At 41.2% G+C, this 26,045-nt stretch overlaps 1 protein-coding gene across 10 annotated transcripts in view; it reads right to left on the bottom strand.

Annotated features, from left to right (window-relative positions):
- mical2a (microtubule associated monooxygenase, calponin and LIM domain containing 2a) overlaps window positions 1-26,045 on the bottom strand; it is a 34,477-nt gene that overhangs the window by 5,774 nt on the left and 2,658 nt on the right. For 7 of the 10 annotated variants that reach the window (XR_004212742.1, XM_031846128.1, XM_031846131.1 and 4 more), the window contains 18 exons: window positions 19,047-19,416; window positions 14,636-14,843; window positions 14,314-14,430; window positions 13,102-13,203; window positions 11,455-11,610; window positions 11,210-11,310; window positions 10,474-10,731; window positions 9,146-9,261; window positions 8,898-9,024; window positions 8,680-8,770; window positions 7,935-8,082; window positions 6,150-6,349; window positions 5,393-5,496; window positions 5,097-5,168; window positions 4,859-4,993; window positions 4,348-4,452; window positions 3,167-3,433; window positions 1,440-1,547 (listed from right to left, as the gene is read on the bottom strand). Coding sequence is in view for 9 of the 10 variants with exons in the window: in XM_031846128.1 (XP_031701988.1) it covers window positions 1,440-1,547; window positions 3,167-3,433; window positions 4,348-4,452; window positions 4,859-4,993; window positions 5,097-5,168; window positions 5,393-5,496; window positions 6,150-6,349; window positions 7,935-8,082; window positions 8,680-8,770; window positions 8,898-9,024; window positions 9,146-9,261; window positions 10,474-10,731; window positions 11,210-11,310; window positions 11,455-11,610; window positions 13,102-13,203; window positions 14,314-14,430; window positions 14,636-14,843; window positions 19,047-19,307 (2,676 nt within the window). In the remaining variant the exon portion in view is untranslated. The remainder of the gene's footprint in view (window positions 1-1,439; window positions 1,548-3,166; window positions 3,434-4,347; window positions 4,453-4,858; window positions 4,994-5,096; window positions 5,169-5,392; window positions 5,497-6,149; window positions 6,350-7,934; window positions 8,083-8,679; window positions 8,771-8,897; window positions 9,025-9,145; window positions 9,262-10,473; window positions 10,732-11,209; window positions 11,311-11,454; window positions 11,611-13,101; window positions 13,204-14,313; window positions 14,431-14,635; window positions 14,844-19,046; window positions 19,417-26,045) is intronic. The other 3 variants (XM_031846129.1, XM_031846134.1, XM_031846135.1) reach the window with 3 other exon arrangements.

Genomic DNA, 26,045 nt, shown 5'->3' with positions numbered 1-26,045 from the left:
CTCACTAATCCTAACACTGGGTATCAGGAGTTGTTCTTTTATATTAAATTGTAAAATCTGGCTGTTGAGTTAGAGCAGGCTGTTTGGGTTGGGTGGAGCCGAGGAACACACAAAGTGCCATCACAAGAAAGCACGCTTCTCTTCTGTGAGGACTGCTGGTAATTAAAAGCACACTGGGCAGAAACAGCAGTTAAAAGCAAATCTCTCATGCAAAGCAGCAGTCCTAACTCATAAATATGTCCATTATAATTAAGAAAGTACATGATAACAATGTAAATCTTGGGCTTTGATGCTTGTTTTTTAAGCTGTTTTAGAACGGGCCCTCTGCGTGCTGCCTTTAGGATGACCAAGATATGTTGAGCCTTCACAGCTGAAACAAATATTACATCATGCATATGACCTCTTTTTGCCAGATTATTAGGTACACAGAGATAAAACTAAGCTAGTCTAATAGTACAACAGATTTAACTTCATCAAGTTGTTAAGTGTTCAGCGTTTGTTGCAGCGTTTTAGAGAGCTGTTCTTTCAACTTTATGGGAACATTTGAGAACGACATGTGCTATAGCAAACTTGTTCGCACACAGTTGCTTATTTACACCTCCAGTAGTGACAGAAAACCATCATCATTCACTTTGAGTCATGTTTGTAGTCACCTGATGAATGTAAGTCAAATATCCCCTTTCTTTTAGCTCGGTTTTTGGTCTCCAGTAACTCTATGTTCATCAGCTAATTGCCATCTGTGTCTATCTGATGTTTGGTGGTCATCAGGTAGTGTACAGTGGATTTCTTTAGCTTTTTCACTGAAAACAGCAGCTTGCTGTGGCCAAAGTTCACACTATGTGAGCAGTGAGAGTGAATCAAAACACTAAAATTATGGACCAAACATCGTAAACAATGAGCTGAAACTCACTATAAGATAAGATAAGATATTCTTTATTGTCCTATTGTCACACGATACACTTGATGTAAACCTCGTAAAGGGGAGAAGAGTTGCAGATTCAGGAATGAATTCTCTGTAGGTTCAACAATATGAGGCCCTTTGACCCCTATCACATTGTTTTAATGTTGGCATTTGATACATTGTTATTATAAAATATAATATAGTCACTTTAAGTGTTACCTTGATGAAAAAAAGTCATTGCATTATTATGACAGAATTCCCTGCATCTAGACATATGAAAGTGTACAAAAATAAAGGACGAGGGAGAAAATTGGCTGCATGCATCACTGGTGATGCCAAACATGCACATGCACACGCACATGCAAATACACACGCACATGCAAATACACACACACACGCAAATACACACACACACGCAAATACACACACACGCAAATACACACACACGCAAATACACACACACGCAAATACACTGAAGGGCAGGTAGTGCAAAAAACAAGGCCAGGGTGGCGTCACACACCAAGCTTGAGATAGTCACCTTGAGTTCAGCAGAGCTGTCTGATGAGAACAACCCACTGAGGTGAACAGCTTTTTCCTTTATACTCTTTGAGTGAAACTCTCTAGCCTGTTGTGTCTGAGCTTTTTTCTGCAGGATGACACAGGATAAAAAGAAGAGCCATGAGTCTGGCCTCCTCAGTACAGTTAGACACATTCTCCCACTAACAAATGGAGCTTTCTGTGTCTAGACATAATTAGGCAGACTAATAACCATTTGATACGCAGCGCACGGTTAAATGATGAAAGACCTTTCTGTTCTGCTTTCCCAATAAGAAGCAGGATTTGACAGCTAAGTGTGTAGACTATTGTTGGGACAAGAACAATAGCGTCGGTGTGTGGAAAGAAAGCTGCCTTATTACGTTAATTTCACACCCCACTTGATGTGGTTACTCATGCTGTACTGGAGCAGAAAACAGAGACAGCCACAAAGACTTGGCACAGAAATCAGAGACAACTACGTCGGTTCAGCCAAAGAAATATAGACATTAATAAATGCCATAGTGAAGTATGGAGTCGTCAAGGCCAAAATAGAAAGCACATCAATTAAAAGGATAATCATAAAATGTAAGATCATTTGAAAAGCTTTATGAACAAAGTTGGATTATCTACACACTGATAATACAGGGGTGGACAAAATTCCCCTTTTCACTTTGTTGGAATTAAAGGATCAATACTCTCATGTCAGCACGTACAGTATGGAGCCAGATCCAGAGAGAGATTAGACTAGCTTACACAGACTAATCACCTCCTGCCTCCTGCTCTGTACTTAACACACAGACAGCAGTATCTTATCATCTAACTCTCGGCAAGAAAGTGTATAAGCAAATTTCCCAAAAATGCCAAACTATTCCTTTAATTATAATTACAAACACTGTTAGCCTACATACAGTATAAGCCAGTTAGCAGCTTTTTGTCAGCTATAAAAGAAGCATAACAACCTGCACATGAAAGAAAGGTGAAACAAACAGAGCAAAGACAGATGATTCGTGTGGAAATTGCAGGTGCATCTGTCAAGAAAACTGAAAATGTTTCAATATGTAAGAATACACAGAAGTCCCATAAACGACCATGTAAAAACACAGACAAGCTGCAATGACAAAGAGGAGCAGTGGTCACAAAAATAACCCTTTTTTATGGCAGGTTTTTCCAATAGTGAATTAGTAGAAATTTATTTTGATTGTTTTCATTATTTTAAGAAGATCCAGGTGAAACTGGATGAGATGCTTCAATATTTCACACATCACCACTGTTCTCAACAAAAAAAAAAAACTCACTAATTGATTTGATAAGGAAAGCTATTTTGCAGATCTAAGCCAAGACAGGCAGCTTTTTGGCAAATCTGAATAATCAAAATAGCTTATTGGCAGACCTGTAAGCCAGTGCCTGCAGCCCGGTCCTGGCCGACCTGTTCCACACAGACTCTGACTGGCCAGTAATCCGCCCATGTGCCTGTCTCAGCTCTTGGCCAGGTCTGTAGGCCTGCTCTTGCCATTTTCGTCAGGCTGGACAATTAAGGGGCTGCCTTCACCCTCTGCCTACACATTACACAAGCCTAAATGTATAATCAGGGTATGATATACAATCAACATTCACTCGGGGGCATTTTTGGGGATCAGGTCATGCAACAATCACAAGGGGTTGAAAAGAGAACAGAGAAGAAGTTAAATATATGAAGGAGGAGATAGTTGATAGACAGATAGTGATCACCTCAGAGACGTGTTCGTCCACCTCCCTGAGGCGCTGCAGCACTCTTGACATGAAATGGATTGCTGACTGGCAGGAGGGAGAAGAAGCAGGGGGGTCTGCACTCTCCGGCTGAGGCTGGGGCTTCGTCTCAGCGTGCGTCCGATCAACATGTCTGAGCTTCATTACTGAAAATGGGTGCAGGGACTCAGGCTGGAGCTGAGGTTTGGGCAGAGTCTTTGGAGGCAGGCGCACTAAGTGATCTGCTGCTTTTCTGATACTGACCTCAAACTGAAAGGGATAATATACAGTAGTGCACATGTGAGCTGTGGTTTAGCTCCTCGTCAAGCAACCAAACTGTGAGACATGAATTCACTTAAAGGCTGTAGAACCACGCAGATGGTTTTGTTTTAGCCCATTAACTACAAATCATCAAAGCGCTTTACAATGCTGCCAAATATTTTCAAAGCTATTTTTTTGCAATTCTTTTTTAGGTGTTAGTCATGCCAGCACAGCATTAACACTTTATTCTGTCTGCTTCATGTTTTGCCAGAGTTATGTATCATCAAATGGTAATTAAGCAGGTTGTTTTTAAAACCTTCTTTTAAGGGAAGTTAAGAACTGAAGGGGCAGTCTGACATCTGAGACCTTGGAGTCTACAACCAATAGCTACATTTAACTCAGATTGAATGCGAATTATTTTGAGTTTTAAAAAAGTAACTTTGTACTGCTGTCCAAATATTAGCCGTAACTTTATTTCCAAAAGAGGTAGTTTGCATTGTTTACTTGATTAAGTACATATATATAACTGTATTTATTTGAGTTTTCATTCTTATTTAGTTTCTGGTGTGAAATGAGGGTCCGAGTCAGTCGAGACTGCAGAATGTAAAACCACCAGTAAGGTTGTTTACAGGAGAAACGGAAACTCCTAATTTAGGCAAATTATATAATTTCAGCATAACATGGGTTGTTTATGTACACACTGTATATAGTACAGTGCGTACACATAAACATGACATACATGTCTGTGTGTGTGTGTGTGTGTGTGTGTGTGTGTATGCATGCACGCATGTGTGTATGATTGACTTTTCTCATTTACTTGAAGCTTTACAGACGGTCACTAGTTTTAAAGACTGTCCTGATGCCTTTGATTACCGTTTGTACAGTTTGTGTGTCTAAACTGCCGTCTAGCAGCTCCAGACTACCTGCATCTCAGGAGGAGGTTTAGGTGGGATCGGAGGCCTGAGTTTAATGTGCAGACCCTCAGCCAGGTCAAGAGTTTGAAGCGGGGAGGACTCCTCACAGTCTGACTGAGATTTTGCAGGAAGGTTAGGAAGACCGTTAATAAAAAGGCACAGAAATAGAAAAAGGCTGAAAAGAATGAATGCTGGAAAAAAACAGACAAGAATAGACTTTGTAGAATTAGCAAAAGGAAAGTTTTGTCAGATTAAAACCGCAGACTGCTGTCAGAGCTCCAGCTCACAACAAGTTTAAAACATATTCATGATCCATGAAAAAGGCAAATAGCCCTTTTTAACTATATTTATGAAGAAAAGATGTACAAAGTATTTTGTCTGTCGATAAATAAAAACATATACACAGTATATTCACACATATGAACTTAATTACAGGACAACAATGAAAACCATAACTATAGTACAGTAAATTAATATATTTTTTAATCTTAGGGGCTAAAACACAGTTGTGTATTTGTACCTGTTTTCTCCGGACGGTGTGGCTTTGTGTGCTTTCAAACTTGGCCAGCAACTGAGTAGCCATTGAGCGCACCCTGTTTTCCTTCGGCTCTCGGTCCTCTTGCACTGCGGAGCCATTACTCGACAGATTGGTGGCCTGACGAGAGTCGGGGCAACAGACAAGATCCTACATCAAGATCAACAGAATTTTCTTCTACATGTTAAGTTTGAAATTACAAGTAGGTAGTTAAACAACAAACCTCCTCCAGATAACTGCAGAATTTCCGCCTCCTTTTGTAAATGGGATCTGTACCGTCCGACTTCTGTTCATCCTGTAAAGCACAAGGAAAGACTGAATATCCAACGGTCAAAGGAAGGGGAGCTTCAAGCCAAAAACGACAGGGACATATTGTCCTTTAAAACACATCTAACAATGACATGCTGCATGTATATAGAAAGAGTCCCATATGAACTGGAAATAAAAACATTGGGAGTCAGAGAGAATCAACTTTTTGTATTTAGTACATCAGATCGAAACATTTCAGTGTGGAGTTACCTTCGGTACCCGTTTCCTGGGCAGAGCCAGGTTGAGCACATTATTATTACTTCTCACTTCCTTAGATGGATAATCTTCATTGTTTTCATCCACTCCTCTGGAACCTGCAGTAAAACACGTGGCTGCATTAGAGTTTTCATACTTTCCACAGGTTACAGCCATAAATGTCAGATAATATCAATGAACAATGGCCATGTAGATTAGGAAAGTCATATAAGTGGTCTGGAAAAAAAGAGTTACTGCATTTGTGAAGAGCAATGTTCAACCAAAAAAAAACCATAGGCCCTGATCACACAGAGACGCATCGCTACATGCGCGGCCACTTCAAAGCTTATTGAATCACTCAGCTGTATGTCAGAGAAAGGTGAATGGCTGGCCGACGTTAAATAGAACAACAAAGTATACTGTAGGTAAGCATTAAACATCCTTTCAGTAGAGACAGGCAGTGATGGATGTTTTAATGTCGTCAAGACTCCCAGACTACAGAAGTCCACTCTGGTACAGACACACATTCCTCTCATGCCATACCAGCACCATACTTGACTAATAGGACTGCACAACACACACATTTTTAGAAGAAACCAAATGGAATTTGATACATTCTCTCTCACTGGAATTTTGGTTTTCTAAACATTTTAATCATAGAATACATTGAAGAAGATGAAGACCAGAAATAGAGAAGATAAGACAACTACAGAGTTGATTACAATACAGTAGAGTAGAGTAGAGTAGAGTAGAGAACAGTAGAGCAGACTACCTGAGGCAGGTAGGGGTGTGCCACGCAACAGCTCGTAGAACTTGGACAGGTAGGTGATCATCCTGGTCTTATCCAACTCCTGATCAGGACTCAGCTCCTTCACAGATGTGAATGATCCGATCCCAAATTCACGCTCACTGATGTCAAAAGCCAGCTGGAGGTTTGCAGAGTGGTCTTCCTCGATTAATGAGTCAAAATCTCTGATGGAAAAAGACAGTAATGGTGGCTCGAGTAAGAGGAAGGTAATAAAAACAGATTCTGAGTACATACTGTATGTCATAGTTACTGTTTCAGCCACAGTAGGGTTTACATTTTGATTGTGAAACCATTTACCTCCGTCTATTTCTGGTTTGCATTTCCACTGATCATTCTGCCATGCATACATAATGATATTTACTTAATTAATTAGATTTTCTTTTAACATATGTTCACTTCTTATTGTTTCTGAAATGCAGACTTTCCAGTATCATGACCAGCAGAATTTCACTGAATAATGAGGCAGGAATGTAACAGTGAGGTTTGAAGGGCTGAGATTCTTTAAAGGATTATTTCTTGACTTCCATTTCATGTAGGCGTCAGGTGACTGATGTTGGGCAGAGTGTAAGATAATATGCACACTGATATGAAAAGAGTTGAGGTAAGCACAATAGAATGACTTTATACTGAAACTTAACTTATTCAATCTATTTTAAGCCCTGCAGAAGAACTTGTTTCTCATATTGCAGGAGAAAATGGCTGCAAATTACTTGGCAGAAAAACCCAGCTCTGATGTCTTTACCTACACCGACGGTGTGCAGACACCATCAGAGATAATGTAAAGAGGGGGGCAGTAACCTAGCAGCAGCACACACAGGCGTTGGTGTTATTCTGTAAGTGCAGAGGCTTGCTCTTTCTCCCTTTCTTTCTTTTCTACGAACCTGCTCAACTCTCTGCAGCCTGCTCTGCTGACAGGCATGCATATGGAGGAGGGAAGGGGAAAAATGCCAGTAGTTCCTGGAAACTCACAGGACCACATGAAATTGTAGTGGCATGTGGCGAGGTATGAAGGCAATAATTAAAGAGTGAGAGGATATAATTAGATCTGTAAATGTACTAATCTACAGTTGCATTGGCTAATTCCATGCCGTGCAAGGCAGTCTAACTCTAAAAAGTGGAAACTAATGCACGGTTTCTGTTTTTTAGGTAAGATTTTGTCCCAAAAGTTGGTGATAAAGTACACCAAATCCCACATGAGTTGTTTTTATCCATGGCTCCAGATAAACAGATAGGAAGGACCATTATTTAGAATGAAAGACTACTCAATAATATTTTTGGAGGATCCACATTAATAAAAAGGTACTGAAATAACCAGTATTTATTTCAGTTTAGTTGGTAATCTCACTTACAAAATGGCCTTGGTAAAAACGTGTGAAATGTACACACCTGCCCTCTAAAAACTCCTCTGTTTGCACTCTGTACTACCAGCTAGGTTTACGCAAAAGACAGCTATGTATGAAGTCTTCTTCACATCTATCAGCACTTTCAACAGGGTTGAGTGTTTTAGTTATGAGGAGGTAGAGAACACACATTGATAAAAGAGTTGCTCTCATGCCGAGCATAGTTAACACACCCATAAGAATTAAATTCCTCACAACTAGATGTTATGAAAAACAACAACACATTTGTCAATGTGAATGTATGTCTGGGTTTAATACTGTAAAGAGATAAGATGATGTTAACAGGTTTTAGATGGAAAGATGCAGCGCTGCAGGCTGGTAGTGATTTCATTTGACGTGTGTTACGTACATCAGCTGGGGTTTGAAGCTGTGGATGAGGGCGCAGAGAGCGATACCGCTTTTCCAAGAAGACGTCAAGTCTGTTATCGTCACATTCCTGTAGCCCTCGGTCTGTTTCTGGCACCAGGTAAGCAGCCTCGCCGGTCTGATCTCTGACTCTACAACAGAAACATGGCTAGTTAGACTTTTCAAAAAAACACAGCAGTTCTTTCTCAAATAACTTCTGACATTAATTTATGCTGTGTTAGAAAATCTAGACCCTCAGAGAGGCTGAAGAGGATATGATGCCACAAGCATGAACCAACACATGGCGTGCCAGTAAATAAGGTCATGACAGATGTGGTGCTGAGGTATGCACACATCTTTGTCATTTCTGTCTGGACATGTACTTCCTCGCAGCCTTTGATGACTCGAGAGTTACTTCAGTTGAACAGCTTAGTTCAGCATATAGAGCTTCTGTGTTACTGTTAGTAAGTATATTTTTTAAAATACAAACACAGGGTCCTTTTTAAACATCCCTGTTTAAAAGGACCCTGTGTTTGACCCTTGCTCTTCAAAAACTTGAAGAGCAAGATAACTGTGTTGGACACCCGGTGGCTCTTCTTTAAAAGCTTTCTCTGTTGACCATATGAGGATCCGTTCAAAGTAACAGAAGAGTGGAAACCCTAATCAATCAGTCAGATTCTACTTAATAATATAAAGAAAGGTCAGCAAATCTGTGCTTTGAACTACAGATCCTGTCTAGTTAGATTTACCTCGTCTGCAGAGATTGACAGGCCGACGTATGGTAGCAGCACGCTCCAGAGAGCAGGAATTCAACTCTTTGCTGATGAACAAGTGACGCACCTGAAACAGGAAGGGAAAGGAAAACGATTACAAACAACAAATTCAAGACGTTGTGTATATGTGATGAAAATGGATGGATAGATGTTAGGAAGAGTGTTATATTGCCACAGTGAGTACTCCCTCTCACCTGGTGCGGCCTGACACAAGAGGAGTTGAGGTTGGGGTATCGCGTCCCAGGGTCTATGGTGTACTGATCAAAGTTTTTGGCAATGTTTTCAGTTGTTGTCTGTGGAAGTAGCCTGTAAATACTCTCCCTATAGAAACACAAAGAAACAAGATACATGGTGTTATTTCCAACGGTATCAGATGACGTAAATATGCAAACACGCACTTTTATATTTCTAAGACATAAAATGTGTGTGTGTGTGTGTGTACCTCTCTGCCAGCACTTCCAGAGCTGTCCGACCCTGAGCCCAGCGGTTTACCATCCAGGCTGTGTCAAAGGCAGCCAGGAAGCCTCTGGCGCAACCCGTGCCCATGGGCCAGAAGGGCTGCACAGGAACACATAATGTGTATGTGATTATAATTGTGTGTCAGCGTACGAGAGGAGACAAAACAACATCAACATCTACATACTTTAAAGCAACAAAATCATTATTGCAAATATTGTGATCAGACTGAAAATCAATTAGCAGCACAAAATATTGTTAGGCATCATATGCCAATATGATTTTGAGACTGTTGACGTTCTTTCTTTTTTAATTTGTCAGGCAAAACAACAGAGACAGACATTACTTATTATACATTGAATGAGACAAGCATTACATTATTAAGGCTCAGGCGATGGGGCTTAAGTGCAAAATGGTTTGTTTTTGTGAAGGCGTAACACCCACCCAGCCGTAGCCATGTTGAGAGGCGTTTGGATGTTCTGTATATGCTCTGAATTCCGAGTTTAGCACATTTAAGATTTTTCTGAGAATGGTGCTTGTCAACTGTGCGCTTCAGGACCACCACAATTATCCAAGTGCTCAGGTGTGTGCATACTGGCAACATCATCATCATCAAGAATGAGTTATTATACAAAGAGGTGGAGGAGCCCACAGACTGAAAAAGGAACATCAACAACAGTTGCCAGCATCGCAAAGGACCTCCGTCTCTTTTCTCACAGACTCTTCACTCTACAGCAAAACATGTCTTTGTGTAACAAAACAGATTGTGGAACAGCTTCTTTTCCTAGGCAGTCAAGCTCCTCAGCATTGTGCTAGATTCTTACACTCACCTGAACTGAACTCACACTGGAAAAAAAAGACATTAAGTGCTTATAATCCGTTTAAAAGAACCCACGCTGCCACGAGGAGAACATGCAAACTCCACACGAACTCCACACCCCTCTTGCTGTGAGGCGACAGTGTTAGCCACCAAACCACTGTGCAGATTTCTTGAAATGAAATGGAATATTTAGGCCTTTCAAGATAAAAAGAGATCTTGAAATAAGCTGGGGAAACTAACTTTGAGCTATATTTCATTAGGAAGTGTTTTATGTCATAATAAGCCTGTAATGCCCAAAAGTAGTATTTTTTCATTTAATAACGTATTCAAAATGCACTGTCTGGAAATATGTTCCTACAGCTCACTGAAATGTTACTTGTTAGTCAATTGTGTCTTATATTAAGTGTTATCAGATATTTTAACTAGTAATTAGACAAATATACTTGGTGAGATTTTGAGTTTTACAGTGCTATTGACGTCTTGCCCTTCTTTACCTCTAGTAGACTGTCGCCAACCAGTGCTACCAGCAGCTGGTGTCCAGACCTCTCCCTGACCAGAGCAGCGTTCTCAGAGGCGTACATGCTTGTGAAGTCAAACATTGCTACATCTGGCTGCCCGCAGTGGTTAATGGCAAAATCCAGCGTGGGAAGTTGGTAGTTGGTGCCAAAGTCAGCAGCCTCTCGGGCGTAGCAAAGAAGAGCTTCCTGGTTGACATTTTGACTGCTCAGCAGCATCTGGGTGTCTATGTAATCCTGTTGAACAGAAGCATGACCGTCAGGAGAAGTTCACACCGACTAAGTCTGAGCTGACCAAGATTATTTTCTTTATGATCTGTTCCCTTTGAATTTTCTAGTAATGCCAAAACTAAATCATTTTTATTATCTTACACATTTACATATACAAAGGGGCTTTTATGAGTACAGATTGTGGACACAATACACTGAAATGAATACAACTAGCCTGGCTGTAGACCACTGAAGTGCGAACCCACATCAACTATTTTGAAGATTCAAAGAGAATAAGTCTGATTATCAGGTTGTATCTAATCAAAACTAATGCAATCATTGGCTGCCATGCTATTTATCTCCCAACCTAAAGAGCTGAAGGGCTGTTGCATTTGATTGAATCATTGATTCGTTTTTATTATGATAAAATGAACAAAACTACGGTTAAAAAAATACGACTGTGAAAAAAGGACACTACGGATCGCTGAACCCATGTTCTGCTTACATTAATGACGACTCCCTTGTCCAGCAGGCTCTGTTTCTTGGCAGTCATGACAAAGTAATGCGTGTTGTCCTTGTAGTACACAATGTTCTCCAGATCGATACCTGCAACAAATGACAATTGACCGAAAAAACTTTAAAAGCACAAAAGGGGGATTCAATTGTTATTAAGGAAACCCATCAGAATCTAATTCATATTCATGGAAGCTAACACCACAGTGAGGCAGTTTGACTGAGCTCCTCTCCCACCTGTCTCCTCTTTAAGGTCGAGAAAGAACTTCTGGTTGAAGATGAAGGCCACACCGCTGATCTCTTCTACTTTGGCTTCAGCAGTGGTGTTCCTGTTGATGAAGTTGGCTGTGATGGCTATCGCCAGTTTCCCCCTGAACTCCTTCCTTTTGAAGCCTGGGAGAGAAAAAGACAAAGTCAGATAACGAATGAAACAGAGAATCAGGAAACAAAAAAAAAAGAAAAAAAGAAGGGGCCAAGCAAACCAGTCCAATCTGCTTGTCTGTCAAAACCAAAAGAAATCTAGCCTTAAACCATAATTACATGGCAGTTATTTCTGGATAAGAGGCAGCTGAAGGTAAGCCTTTATATAGCCGAGGGAACAAAAGCCATGGATTGTAAGAAGCACCAGGAATTAAATCCTATCATCAAAGTTAAAAGGCTTTTGTTCAATTAACCTTCGGAACTGCAAGTGTAGTAAAGGTTGTAGAACATCCATACCATACAACAGTCTTTCATTTTGTTCAGAGTTTTTAGAAAGAAATTTAATTTTATTCATATCTTCACAAAATAGGATACAAACGATGCGGCGCAATACTGAACCAGGTCAATAGATTTTTTGACAACAGTCTATTTGAAATATTGTGAAAGACAATACAGGGACACAGGAGCAGAATTCAAAAGGTTCTTTCAATGCTAACTTTCAATCAAATCAAACATTAACACCCAGGTTCAACGTTTCACTGCTAGATTTTCAAAATGACATTTTCAAACCAGCAAGAACTCACCAACAATGTCACTAATCTAAAGCTGTACGAGCAGTAAGGAAAAGGAAATGGATTGGTTGCTTACTACAAAGTGATGTATGAGAGAGTGAAAGTACTTATTTGGGGCAGAGGTTAAACGGCACAACTCCTACATGATGTCACTGTTTAAAATCTCAGAGGAGCTTTTCCCCTCTCCGTCTCTTCTTTGCAGTGCAGATCTGATTGTATTTAACTCTGCGTTACCGTAGCTAGGCCACAAAGGCTGCTCAAAAGCAGGCTGACTGCAGGGGAAAATCATTTCCCCCAGGCTTCATCATAATTGAAGAATGAGCTAAACAGCTTGTCCTGGCCAAAAATGCCCTTTTTAGGAATAAGCATCTGATGCGAATTGGTTGTTAGATGACAGCATTTTTAGGAGGGAGACCGAAACAGAGGGACAAAGAGTCAAAGAGAGTCCAGCGCTATTGCATCAGCTACTTCATCGAGCCCAAGCTCGCCTCTATTTATGTACAGAGTTTGATGAATAACCTTTGCCAGTGGGAGAGATAAATGGCTTCAAACAAGTATAAGTTTACAAAAGGTGATCGTCATTTATAGCTTCACAACAGAAATAATGCAGCACAAGTTGTTCAAAGTGAGAGTCCAGAAACATTATTCAGTAAACAGAAGATATGCTGGGTATTATCCTCTAAAAAAGGCTTTCTTGCTCCAAGTGATGCTTCAGAGATTTTCACAATAATACAAACACATGAACATGGACAGCCCTTAAAATAAAGTCACATGTACTATATATATTTTAACTTCTTCTTACTTCCTTGACCAGACACAGGTAACTTTATATCCTCAAGTACATCCTTGAGGCATCTTTACTGTTCACCCCTTTTGTTTGCAGGCTTCTCACCTTCCAGAGTATTCCTTCGTCCGTCAGCCCCCACCACGACATCAAACTCAAAGTTAGCCACGGGGTGATCAGCAGGTCGGATTGCAGCCCTCCACCCAAGCCCTGAGAGATGGAGACAAAGACAGAGAAGGATTAAGACACATAATATAAATCCGAGGATTATTTCCTTCGTGTTGTAGTTCAACAATCAGCCCGTAGAATGTCAACTGATACAAGCTTGGTACTTTTGCTTAAGGACAGTGTCTCAGTCAAGACAGATGTCAGCAGAGAGAAATATAATGGCACACTTAAACACTGATGACATTGTGTTGCTACGATGCCGGTGAAATGCGGAAAGATTTAGCTTTTCATGAGATGTATTACAAAGGAATGCTGAATGAAAGCCAACTGGATCCGGCCTGCCACCTTGACTAACGAACAAAACATTGTTTCAGATGTAATATTAGTTGTTTGAAGTAGGGCAGTGTGTGTGGCACAGGAGCGTGTGAGACCAGCACAGTAACGGTTTGGCAGTTTGTTGTGTAATATCGCCATGTGGAAAATGCATTCCATGATGTCAAGGGCACAGCTAAGTTCGTCACAGCAGAACAAGAGGGATAAGTCTGTGTCTAAACTTAGGCAAGGCTCTCGCTGTTATCAGTGTAAAGTTATTATAGCTGAGGAGACAACACCTGACTACAGCATGTAAGTTATTTTCTTCCTGAGAGTCTAAAGCCCATGTGAAGTGCTGAATGTCAGAAAAACATCATTACATGAGAGTTGAAGATATTACCGCTGCATTTTGCTTTAAAAAAAGGGAACAATGTTTATTTATTGGTATTAATGTGATAGGTGGGTGCTGTATACAGCAGGCATTTGAACAGTAAAGTAAGTCAATATACTTGACCTCTGCAAACTTCATCTAAATATGATGAAAAACTAGATCAGTGCCAATGTTTGTCTCCTGTTTATTAGTGGCTGTCAATGAAATTAAATACTGCAGGTTGAGAAGTCCCTTGCTGCCTCACAAGCAGAGCAGAGCACTAAAATACAATGTGGGAGAGTAAATACAGACCCTCCAGTAAGCTACACAGTATCTGTCTGACAAACTGATGTAGCTTTATCCTGCTGCTCAAATCTCCTTATCTTCCCAAAACTTGCAGATCATAAAACATCTGTCAGCGGGTGAATAAAGCACTGTCGGGTCTATTGTTTGGACGTGTGCAAGGATACCTTCATTTTCCTGATCCTCTGGAGGTTCCAACAGCGACACAAACTCCACATTGATGTGAAACTCCACTGCAACAATCAGAGCGACCTTCAGTAGGACCAGCTGCAGCTTCTGAATGCCTTTTAGACACAGACGCACACATCAGTGTTTCATACAGAGTAAAGTCATTGTATTTAATAATATAATCATTTTCTTTCTTTATTTCCTTCTCTTAGAAGTGGTTTTAGAATCAATCGATCAGCTCCATTTATGGTCCACTGGACTTAACCATGAAAAGCAAAAAAAACAGCAGCGTGCTTTGTTTCTGTAAAGTCAGATACTCACTGATGTGGTCTATGGCCCCTGCGCAGAATTTGCCATAGAACTTTTTGGCCCCGAGGCCCCGTAGGTCATGAATGGTGTAGGGCCAAAGGTGCAGCACGTTGTTCCTGGCGAAGGAGTCTCTCTTCTCAATCACCACCACTTTGGCACCCATCAAAGCGAGCTCGATGGCTGTCCGCAGGCCACAGGGGCCTCCTCCGATGATTAAGCACTAAATAAAAGAGAACGACAAATTGACCTCATTACTTACACAAGGCACAGAGACATGAGCTACATCATGGAGTCGTCTATAATCACAGACGGCTCCGACTTTTCCTGCAGAAGAGGCCGAGATGAAAAATGGTTCACTGCTTACTAGTTTATTAACATGCCAGGGAGCGTTATAACATCTACATACATCATCACAGGAAGCAGCACTTTACTGCCCCTCTGGAGCATTTAGAGGCCAAGTGTCTCACTCAAGGACACTTCAGCAGGATAGACTATGACTCCGAGGATCATTGCAGCCTTAAGATGACTTCTCCAGACCTTCATGTGTGTGCAAGGATTGTTAGTAAAACATAAAGAGAGTTTACACAACCCTGAAGCAGTGCATTCATCAGGACATGGCCAAGAGGAGGAACATCAACCGAAACCATTATTACAACCTTTACATATCTAAGGTTCGTTAAAAAAATGCATGAAGTCAGTTGGTTGAGGTTACGGCGCCTGTCTGAGAATGTGTGGCTCGAACATGACATCATCCTCTTGAGAGATAGATGAAAGGAGTGACGCACGTGTGCTGGAAAACTCTATCTTCTTTCCTTCTAAACATGTCAAGAGGCATTATAGAGAATTGTGGAGAGAGGAGATGTGTGTGTGTGTGTGTCTTTATTCTTGTGACATTTAATCCAGAACCAAACCACTTCTGAAGGTTCCCCCTGCTGTGCTGAACAAGGTGGACAGTCTCCTGTCTGGATAGCCTCACCAAAATAGTGCTGAAGGTATCTTTTCTTTCACCTTTTCTATGAAAGACTCCCAACAGCACAAAGAGCTACCACTCTGCCCGACCTTCCCACCAGCATGCACACAGGGGTTTGCAGCATATTTGAACAGGAGGACTCACTTGCAATCCTGTGCGTCCACCAACACGATGACACACAGTGAGCATAGTGCGATGAGGGTGCCATCCGCCCATATCCCTTCTGTGAGACAAAAACACTGGGGGCTGATACACAGTACCCAGTGTGAGTTCCCAAATCATACCCTAAATGGCTCTCTGCTCCTGTACCAAAAACAAGATGTTTGCGCTTTAGTCACTCCATATTCTCCCTCTGTGGGTGTGTGGTTAAACCTTGTGGTGGCTTCACAGCGGATGTGGGTGATGAGGAACACAGGGTGTCATCATGTGTGGCCTGAGGTTATCAGAATGAGGTATTTTCAGGTGTGAAACACACACACACACACACACACACACAGGTGGTGGAGGCGCTGCCTGGACAAGCCTTCCTGCTGGCTACGTTTTTTTTGTCTCAACAAAAAGGTGAGTAATTGTATTATTTACACCGCCAGAGACAGTGATAGAAGGATGCTGAAAACGTAATTTACGTGCACAGTACTAACTCAGTTTATTCAGATGGACGTTCACAGTGTGCACATTTTTATGTAAACTGTATTCATCCGTCTATCAGCCATTTGCAGTAACAGGCTGTTTGTTTAAGCCCGTTTCCATGGATATATTATTCCAGATATGAGGCTTTTGCTGACAGCTTGCTCCATATCTGTTGAGTCAGGACACACTAACTTCCTTTCAACTTCCCACTTATGACCTCGCTCTCATCCCAGCTCCACCTCGCCCTGCTCACATTTGTCCCCCGCCTTATTAATGAACCCTATCCGTCAGTCAGAGTGTCACTGTTTACCTTTTCATCTCAGCTGACAGTGTGGCTAATACAAGCAGCTCTTTAACTATCACAGCATCTTCATTTAGATGTTAGGACACTAGAGCTGCAACTAAACAACAATGTTATCAATTCATCTTTGTTCAACCATCAGTCACAAGCCCATGAATATTTTGTTTACTGTTATATTTAACAAAGAAAATCTGCAAATATTCACATTTGAGAAGCATTGTGCATGAAATATTTTGTAAATGATTTTTCAATGAGTCTTCATACTTGACTAATCATTTCTGCTCCACAGGGAACACAAACAATACAACACAAGTGTGAAACTGTCTGACAAAGTGTGACAATATCTGATATCTGTGCAGCAAACTGAATCGGGGCTCAACATGGATCCGATGGAGGTGAAAGTTGTCTTCCCTTTAAATTAAATTTGAAATAAAACTAGATATCTTGAATGCACTTCTTTTGTTGACTCAAGATGTTTTACAGTCTCGGGGTTAAAAGGGGCAATGTGTCACAGGGCTCTGATTAAGTCTGCCGAGAGTGATTCACAACATCACATTATAAAAAAAGATAAATTTGCAATGTATTTGTGCACAGTGAATCCTTATGAGGAAGAATTGCACGGTGGTTATGAGGCGGTGTCACAGCAGCCAGCTGTGTCGCGCCATAAAACACGGATGACATCACATCCTTTAAAGATTGCTGCTACAGTGGATATATGAAGGCGAGGCGCCGAGTGATATCACATCTGTCACTGTTAAAGTGCTGAGTTGCCATAAAACCATGTGTCGTCACCTTGTGATTCTCCCAGGGAGAGGAGAAATTAGTTATCAAGTAAAAGCAGAATGTCGCTCCACCACAGAGTGATTAAAACGGGCTTCATACTGCACTTGTGCTGCATATGTGTGGAAATTAATAAGCAAAGAAGAAAAAATTCACAATAAGTAAGTGTTTTAATAATGCACTGTTTGTACATCTGGTTTACTACTTTGGTGCCACTAAAGCAGTAGTATAGTACCAATTTTCATTTTATAAGACAACCCTGTGAACTGAAAGCTTTTGGCTCAGAAGTTTAGGGAAAGTCACACTTTCTTCAAACGTTTACCTTGTTTCTTCCTATTTTGGTGTTGGCTTAAAGAACCTGTAAAACTGAGCTCACACTGGAGCTTTTAAAACACACTTTAATAACAATCTGGGCCTTGCTCCAACGTTGTAGGAAGAGCCTATAAAGAGCAGAGCACACCCTCAGAACAACTGGGGCCAAATAATCATAGTTGCTGAGTGATGCTGTCTGTTTCTCTGCGCAGTAAAAACAAGCTGGAGGCAGCTGATGCCTGAAAGGTAATCACACTCCTCCAGATTTTCCTACTTTCCCTCATCACCTTTACTGCCAAGTGCCCCCCCCCCCCACACACACACACCCTGACACGGTTTCTTTGTCCCGAATGCAGCCATCTCTTCATAATTCAAGTCAAGGAGAGCTCCTCAATAGCTCTATTCTTAGATGTGCTTAAGGAATTTGTCTTTTGTCTATAATTTCTTCTCTGACTGTTTGTGTTATTTAGCTACAGAGTTGGATGAAGCAGTGCACAGCTGTCACTGTGTTTTTCTTCTTTATAAAACTCTCTGTCATGTTTCATTTATGTGAACATCTGTTGCTTGTTGGGTTTGATGTACAGTGTGTATGTTTCTTAGCTGTGATGTGTATCATTTTACTGTTTACATGGCTAAATGCATACATATGACGGGTACACTGACGGTTCAGTGATGCATTTGTCCATGATATAATTTAATGTTTGTATTCCATTCTGTGCAGCTCTGTCATGGAGCACCTGTCTGAGAGGGACAGAACAATTGCAAAGCAATATCTCTTTAATTTCCTGTCCTGTATGTTGGGAGCTGTTGCAGTGAAAGAGTGAGTGTTGATGGTTTGTGTCTGGGCAGGAAAAGTTATATATATTATATCTATAGAACTCTGTAGGAGTACTTAAACAGACAGAGTGCTGATTGTTTAAAACTTTTAGACCTTTTTAGGATTTCAGGCTTTAAAAAGGACCATACAGACACGTTTTAGCCGTGCTGTCTGTGCTGCTTTCAGTGCACAAAACACATTTTTACTTTTCAGCACACAATGAAAATGAACTTGGACAGACATGCTTGCGATAGATAACCAGAGTGAACATTTAGTCAGCTCCATCATTGTGATGTTACTGCAGTGGAAAACTCTGCTATTGTAGCTGAAAACTAATTTACATTTACAAGCTAAAGTATATTTGTAAAGCAAATAAGAAAGATGTGTATTGTATCTTGTATTTAAAGTCTGCTGTTTGGCAGAAACACTCTGGGATAGTGGAGGGTCCTTGATTGCACCACAAAGAAGACTTCTTAAAATAGATGCGTGTCCACACAAAAACAATTAAACAAAACACAGTGCACACTTGGTCCATGTGAAAAGAAACAAATCACCAATATTAATACCAATCATCAATATCTTTGTGGCGATACAAAGTTATAATTAAATGTACCTTGGTGCCCACACAGGCTTGGCCTTTCTTGTACTCCTTGTGGGACGTCTTCTTGTCTAGTTTACTCCATAGTGCTTTGGCCTTCCACGAGGTGGCCTTCGCCTTCAGACTGCTGTAGAAGTTGACATTGTCCGCGGGGTCGATGTCCAGCCTCCTACAGAGAACGTTGAAGGCCTGAAGGGCTCCCTTACAGGTCGAGGTCTGAACAAAGTCCTCAAACAGCTTCCCCACATTGTCCTTCTCCTCCTCTGTCTCTCCCATCTTTCCCGGCTGCAGTAGGTGGTTTAGTGTATCGAGGCTCCTGCTTACTTCAGCAGTCTCTGCCTGATGTGGTCACACCCTCAGCTTGGCCCTCGCCATCATGCCCAGTCTGTGGAGGCAATACACAAGAGTCTGATGTCATCTCATGGCAGAAAATCACTCACAGATGGCTTTTCGCTTTTTTCCCCCCATATTCTATTATTAGCCTAATAAAATAGACATGTTTCATTACATTATTTCATTTAAATGGTTTATAGATTAGACTGTAGACAGCTGTATTTCATCTTCTCCATGACTCAGGCTTACATTTTAGAATTATCAAGAGGGCACTCAGTACCAGTCCTCATTTAGAGTCGATATCTTAGTCACCATGCAGTAAGCTCACACCCACATTGACGAGATAACATTTCAAGTAGGAGAGAAACTCAAGAAAAAAATGTACAACGAGCCAGTGTGTTGTCGTCAGACAGCTGTCGAGCATATTCACGACTTGTACTTTATAGAAGCATAACCCTGTGGCCTATAAAAAGGAGTCGTTTGTGGTTCTTGATACTACTTATTGGTTTATTAACAGAGAACCAAACTTTTCAACAGCTTCAGGGTTCAATGATAGCTTCACACAGAACAAAACTGGTGAAGTTCAATGGACAAATAGTCAAAAGGACCAGGACCTTGCTAAAACTGTAGCATTTTTGGGATGAGCTTCAGCTGTGTATGTTTGTAGTACTGTCTGGTATTGTATGCAATATATATTTTTTTAATCAATAAGTCCTCCATATGTTAGTATAAACTTTCTTAATTGCAGTGACGGCTAATTTTTATGGCTCCAGGGAGTCAAAAGCTCTATAAAAATAACATTTCTACTGTATATTAACATGGGTAAAAAGTGGTTTCCTTATTATTGCAACCTGCAAGGAATGCAAAGCTTTCATTCCTGGTGTGCAGCACTGACCATGGAGGAGTAGACCGGAAAAGTATTTGTCTTGTGGTATTTTTCATTCCAGCTGAAAACCAGACAATGTTTTCAGCTGTAGAAAGAGAGGACTTTGAAGTCAATTATAATACAAACCCACACTAACACAGATTGATTGGATTTGATTGGGTATGCGTGCTAAACAGTCCACCTTCTACTGAGGCATGGACATTCAGTACGCTTGCATATGAGCCTGCGTGGGAAAGACACCGTCACTAAAACAAACGCTTGTGTCAGAATAGCGCTGAACCGAATGAAATACAATGCAGTTTATTTTTCCTCCAATCAACCATTAAGCATTTTGAAAACCATGCCCAAAAAAAAAAAATCTGTGCCAGAACTCAACGTCAAAGCAAAACGTGGACATTTTCTGCATTAAGCGTGTGCGTGCTCACTTGGGTGGAGACCACAGCTTCTCTGAGTTTTGGGTTAAGTCTGCCTTTGATATTTCAATGTCCCATGGAGCGGGATGGGCAGGGTTAGAGGAGTGGGCAGGCTAGCTGTGCAGGACTCTAACAGCCCCCCACAGTAATACCATTTACTGTCACACCCCACCCCAGGGCCTCAGGTGGTAGTGTGACTGTACGATGAAAGTGGTCACAGAGACCTTTAGCCAATGCAAAGCGCAATGCAAAGTGAGTTGCAACATTCGATGACCCTTCAGTCTTGGGTCACAACATGTCCGATTGTGATTTGAATGCGGTAAGATTTTGAATATTGCTCCTACAGCAACAGTGTTTGTCCCCAAGCTAAAATTAGCATATTAATTTGCACAACATCCTGTTTGGCTGTGTGTTTGCATCCTGTTTTCAGAAAAAGATTCAGGCAGAGAAAGGAACAACAACCAGGCCGTAGAAATGCTGTACAGCCAGGTGGACCTCCAGTCTGCTCGATACACCTTTGTAGCTTCAAAAGGCCCCTGTCCTGTGGGTAGATATTGTGGGCCCCCGAGGCCTTTCACAGCAGGCATTCAGCCTCAAAACTCTGAGGTCTGACATTCCTTTGCCACGTGCATAGAATAGCCCTGAACCGCTCCGTCAGCATGAGTCCAATACTCTGCAAGCCCTCTCACTGGCTCCCCCAGACAGATAGGCACACGACCACCTCCATGGCTTTTTCACTCTGACTGTCAATGAGTGACGAGCGATGACTGAGACAGGCATGATATAAGATGCAGGTGCTTTAATCTTTCATGCATGGCAGCAGACTGTGGTGGGAAAATTGCTGTGTATTCTAGCATGTGGAGCGTTTGGGGCCTATATAATATCTTCTAAACGCTTCTGTGGAGTCATTTCATTGACAGTTGAGTTTTTAATTATTTTGTTTGAGGTAGTGAGATGTAAGTTTATGCCTAAAAAAGGACAAAATGTATTGTGCCGCAAAAGAAAACTTACATTTTTACAACTGCTGTTTGTGGCTGTTTTTCCACAAAAACCCAATTAATTTAATGTTTAAATTGTTAACATACTATTCTAAACTTTGGCCAGTGTTCAATAATTTAATGGTAAATTTAATTAAAGACATGTTGACTGCATTTGTGCTTTCACGTTTCAGTCCTAGTAAAGAGGTAAAAAAAAGGCAGAACTATTGGAACCATCTGTTGTACGAGTCCTCGAGGACTAATGAAAAGGTACCACTTACTGTCTTCATAGCCAAGTCAATGCTCAATACTCAAACTGCATTATCTCAGACAGAGTCCAATGACTTCACCATCTCAGTCTGACAGAATGGAAAGTCACTTGTGGGCAGACAGAACAAACCCACAGAACGGCTGTAAAAATACAACTAATGACAGACAAAGCGGAAAGAGTACACACACACACACACACACACACACACACACACACATCACAACTGACCCATATAATGCTTAAGAGGATCAGAGAGTTTAATAGCGAGCAGGTTTTAAGTTTCTTGTCTGTTTAGAAAATGATCTGATTGAGTGAAACCGTCTGTGGCTAATTGAGAAAGTTCACGACAGTGATTCATTTCTTTGTCAGCAGCGAGGAATTTGTACAATGCTAAATTTGGTTTGATAGTTTTATTTAACAATTCACGCACTTCTATCTCCTGATATTGTATGTATCATTTTACCATTACTCATGTAATTACTTAACTGTATATCGCACATTGCCCAAAGAGAACAGTGTCTACTTGGATGCGTGATCAAGAATGAAAGCACTGCTGTGTGTCCGAGAGACAAAGCAAGCTATTGGTTCCAGTATGACAGAAGGGAATGTTAGGAATGTGAAAAATGTACCTGTTACACCTTGATGATAACACAAACATGCACATGTACACTTTTATAAAACGCACATATCCTGCCACATTTATGGGAAACAGACACACATATTTCTTATGATGTCAAACTGTTTCTTTTTCATACATTAATGGTGTACAACATGGATGGCCAGACAAGGAACAACCACGTGAATTTCAAGTCTCGGAGAACAAAGCTGGCACTATTCTACATTTTTCATAATGTCAACAAACCCCATGAAAACCAACAATGTGTTACGTCTGTGACACTCTTTCCTCTAAAGACTGAAATCTTTAAAATTGGGTCAGAAATGTATTTGTACATTTTTTTTTTTTTTTAAAAGCTAAAGGATTTCATAAAACAGCTGGGTAATGTAGTTTTCAGCCAGAATGACTCAAACGGAAGTAAATAGCACATCTGTTGGGGACTATATTTAGCAGTGTATAAATATACACGTGGGCCACTTTTGAGTATTTACAACACAGTACAGCAACGATGAGAGACTCAAAATAAACTACTTTATTTTTGACCACGGCACAAAAGAATATGACACTTTGGCTACACAAACACTTCGTACGATCAATGTATTGTTGTTTTTGTTCTTTTCATTGAATTTGCTAATAAATTACTATAGCTTTTTAGCATTCTTAACCCAAAATAATTAATTCTATACATTTACAGTATATGACCACCTCATAACAGGCCATGTGTTTTGACTCTGACAGTGAACCAAGTGTCAGACCAGTGACGCAATGTCTTCATTTGTTTTTGCAGAGCACGTAGCTTCAGGCTATCAGGATACAATAGGAAGCTGACAACACAAGGAAAACATTGGGAGTGCTGGGAAATGCACAGACTGTAGTGCAGCCAGCCAGCGACAGTAATTACAGAGTGGACTGAAGAAAACCAGGAAGGAACCCTCTGTAGGCCCGATAAGCAGGCAGCGTGCCTCAGAAAACAGTGCACTCATGTGGACTTCAAGCCCGCAGGCTCTGCCCTCCACCGGGCCCCAGAGATCCACAGTATTATCTCAGCCCTCGGAAATCTGACTGCGTGTTCGGGCAGCAGTGCCAAAACAAAAGAAGATCTGTCACAAGCGAGGTAGAAACACTAGCATAATGCGGTGAATGCCAGTCAACTTCAGAGGAGAAAACCTGTTCATTTACACAAACAGGAGCAGGCTTGTGGAGCTTCAGGGCTGCTGTCTGCAGGGCCGTCCGGCCCACGAGCTGTGTTCACCACATGGCTCCTTTGGAGAATGATTTATCTGGACACACTGAGCACAGACCAGCGCCTGCTCAGCTACAGACACAAACAATTCACTTGAACAATTATTCTGACCCCAACTACACCTTCTGGTGTGTTACAATTAGTCTACTGAATGTGTTATCATTTACAGTGAGTCCAATGTTTTAAAATAAAGACAAGTGGCCAAGGGAAACACATTCACGCAGCCATCAGAACTTTACCAGCTAGTGAACTTGGATCCTCTTAAGAGCCAAAAATGCAGTAAATATAAACCACAAGGCGAAGACAGGCTGCAAACTGAGTGGCACTGAAGGTCAAAGATCAGTGGGCATCATTCATTCGTTCATATTACAGGGGGGCACCGTGAAGGTTTAGATGGCGGTATTACTGCCGAGCAGGAATAGCCAATCCTGTAAGCCAACAATCAGTAAAGCCAGGCTCAGAATAGACAAGCATCATGTTGCAGAAGCAAACAGCACATGACATGAGAAGATATCAACAAGACTGGACCCTGTAAACAGGACTGCCTGAGATGAAAACAAAACTGTTCAAAGTTCAAATCAATGCCAGTCAAGGGTTCACCGGTGTTCAGCAAGCAGGGCCTGGCTGGTAGCCACACAGACTGAGGCCTCTCACAAAACCAAATGTTACGTTGGACACTGTCGACTTTCTGCAACAACAGGAGTGTTTTTGTAGTTAAACTGAATCGTGGTGATGTGCTGAGAAGGAGACACGATGCCTTATTTTACATTTCAAAAAGCTCTGAGTGAAAGCTCCCTGAGACGCCTCCCATCCAGACTCATCCTGCGGAGTGCGTCTGGTTTCCTGTCCAGATCAAAGCTGTAAAATTCCACCTCTGTGACTGTAAAGCATGACTAAGATGCGTTTAAACCCCTTTTCAGTGCGCTGCTGTCCCTGACCAGATGGAATGGGTTAATGATATCCTGCCGTGAATTTACCACAGCAAAGTCTCCTTGTACCTCCTTCAGTGGCTGCATTTTGTTAATGTGCTGTTGGTTTGGTTGTTAAATGTCCCCACATATCTTGAAATGTAGCAACGGCTTTACCAAAGCAGAAATCATGCCTATAGCAGGCGACAAAGAACAACGTGCCCCACCTATCTCTGGGAGTTCCTCTATCGCTTTTGTGTCGCTGATGCCTGGACGCATGTGTCCGTTTTTATGCTGTGGAACAAGGAAGGAAACATATTGCGGAGAGGAAGGAGGAAGTTTACAACACCTCCCTGGCAATAATGAGCACAAGCTTCCACTCACAGTTAGTTTATCGGGCTGCGTGAGACACAGTTACATTGTTTTCATCCACAGCATGACGTCCTCACATATCTTTATTACTGATGTATTTACGGATTCATTCATTCACTAGGGCTTTCAATCATGGATTTATCCATTTGTCCGCAGTATTTGCTCATTTGTTTACCTGTATGCAAGAGGCTGAACCCACTGTCTCATAATGTGACAATAAGAGCAGCTTAAAAGACTGAAGCAGGCATTAAACCGCCGAGATCTTACAGGCGAGTCGTGCATACGCAACACACAACTGTGTGTCAATGTTGCAGGACTGAGAGTCTGAAATGATTTGGTGACTTATCTACAATCATGATGTGTAAAAAATGAGGTTGTAAATATCGGTTCATCATTAATGCAGGCCTTCGTTTGGCTGCATGATTGGAGATAAAACAGCATTACAGATCGTTCCTCCTATCTTAAACTTCAGTAAAGCCGGTAATTACAAACTACAAATGGAAGGCTGGAACAGGAATATGCAGTTGTAAGCAACTGAAGCAGGGTTGAAGCCGATGCTAAGTCATGCTGAGAGGGGTTTTTTCTGACATTTTGATAACAGTCAAAGGACCGTTTGAAAAATGTGGAAGTTTGAATGTCACTGATATTTAGAAAACAAATTACTTCACATCACATGTCAATGTGAAGTGGTTTGCTAAACCGGTTTCTCACTGCGTTACAGTGAAGTCCAGGACATCATACAGCCGTGTGATCTCCAGATGTTTCTATGTTCTCTCGGCTCTAAGGTACAGTAACTATTTATTAAAAGCAGGAGAAGATGATTCTGTAATCATGGAGCATGGTCACAACATAAGCCTTGCAGCTATTTGGCAAAAACACAAGAGGGCTTGATAAGGCATTCGCCAAAGGACTACTTATCTTATTGAGCAATACACTGTTTACATTGTCTTTCCACATATTTATATCATAGCACATGAATGACTCAAAAAATGGTT

Source organism: Anarrhichthys ocellatus, unplaced genomic scaffold (assembly GCF_004355925.1).
Source record: "Anarrhichthys ocellatus isolate YVR2014 unplaced genomic scaffold, GSC_Weel_1.0 scaffold6, whole genome shotgun sequence".
Lineage (NCBI taxonomy): Eukaryota > Metazoa > Chordata > Actinopteri > Perciformes > Anarhichadidae > Anarrhichthys > Anarrhichthys ocellatus.
Note: the sequence above shows the minus strand (reverse complement) of the source record. Positions and strands in the feature narration are given on the sequence as shown.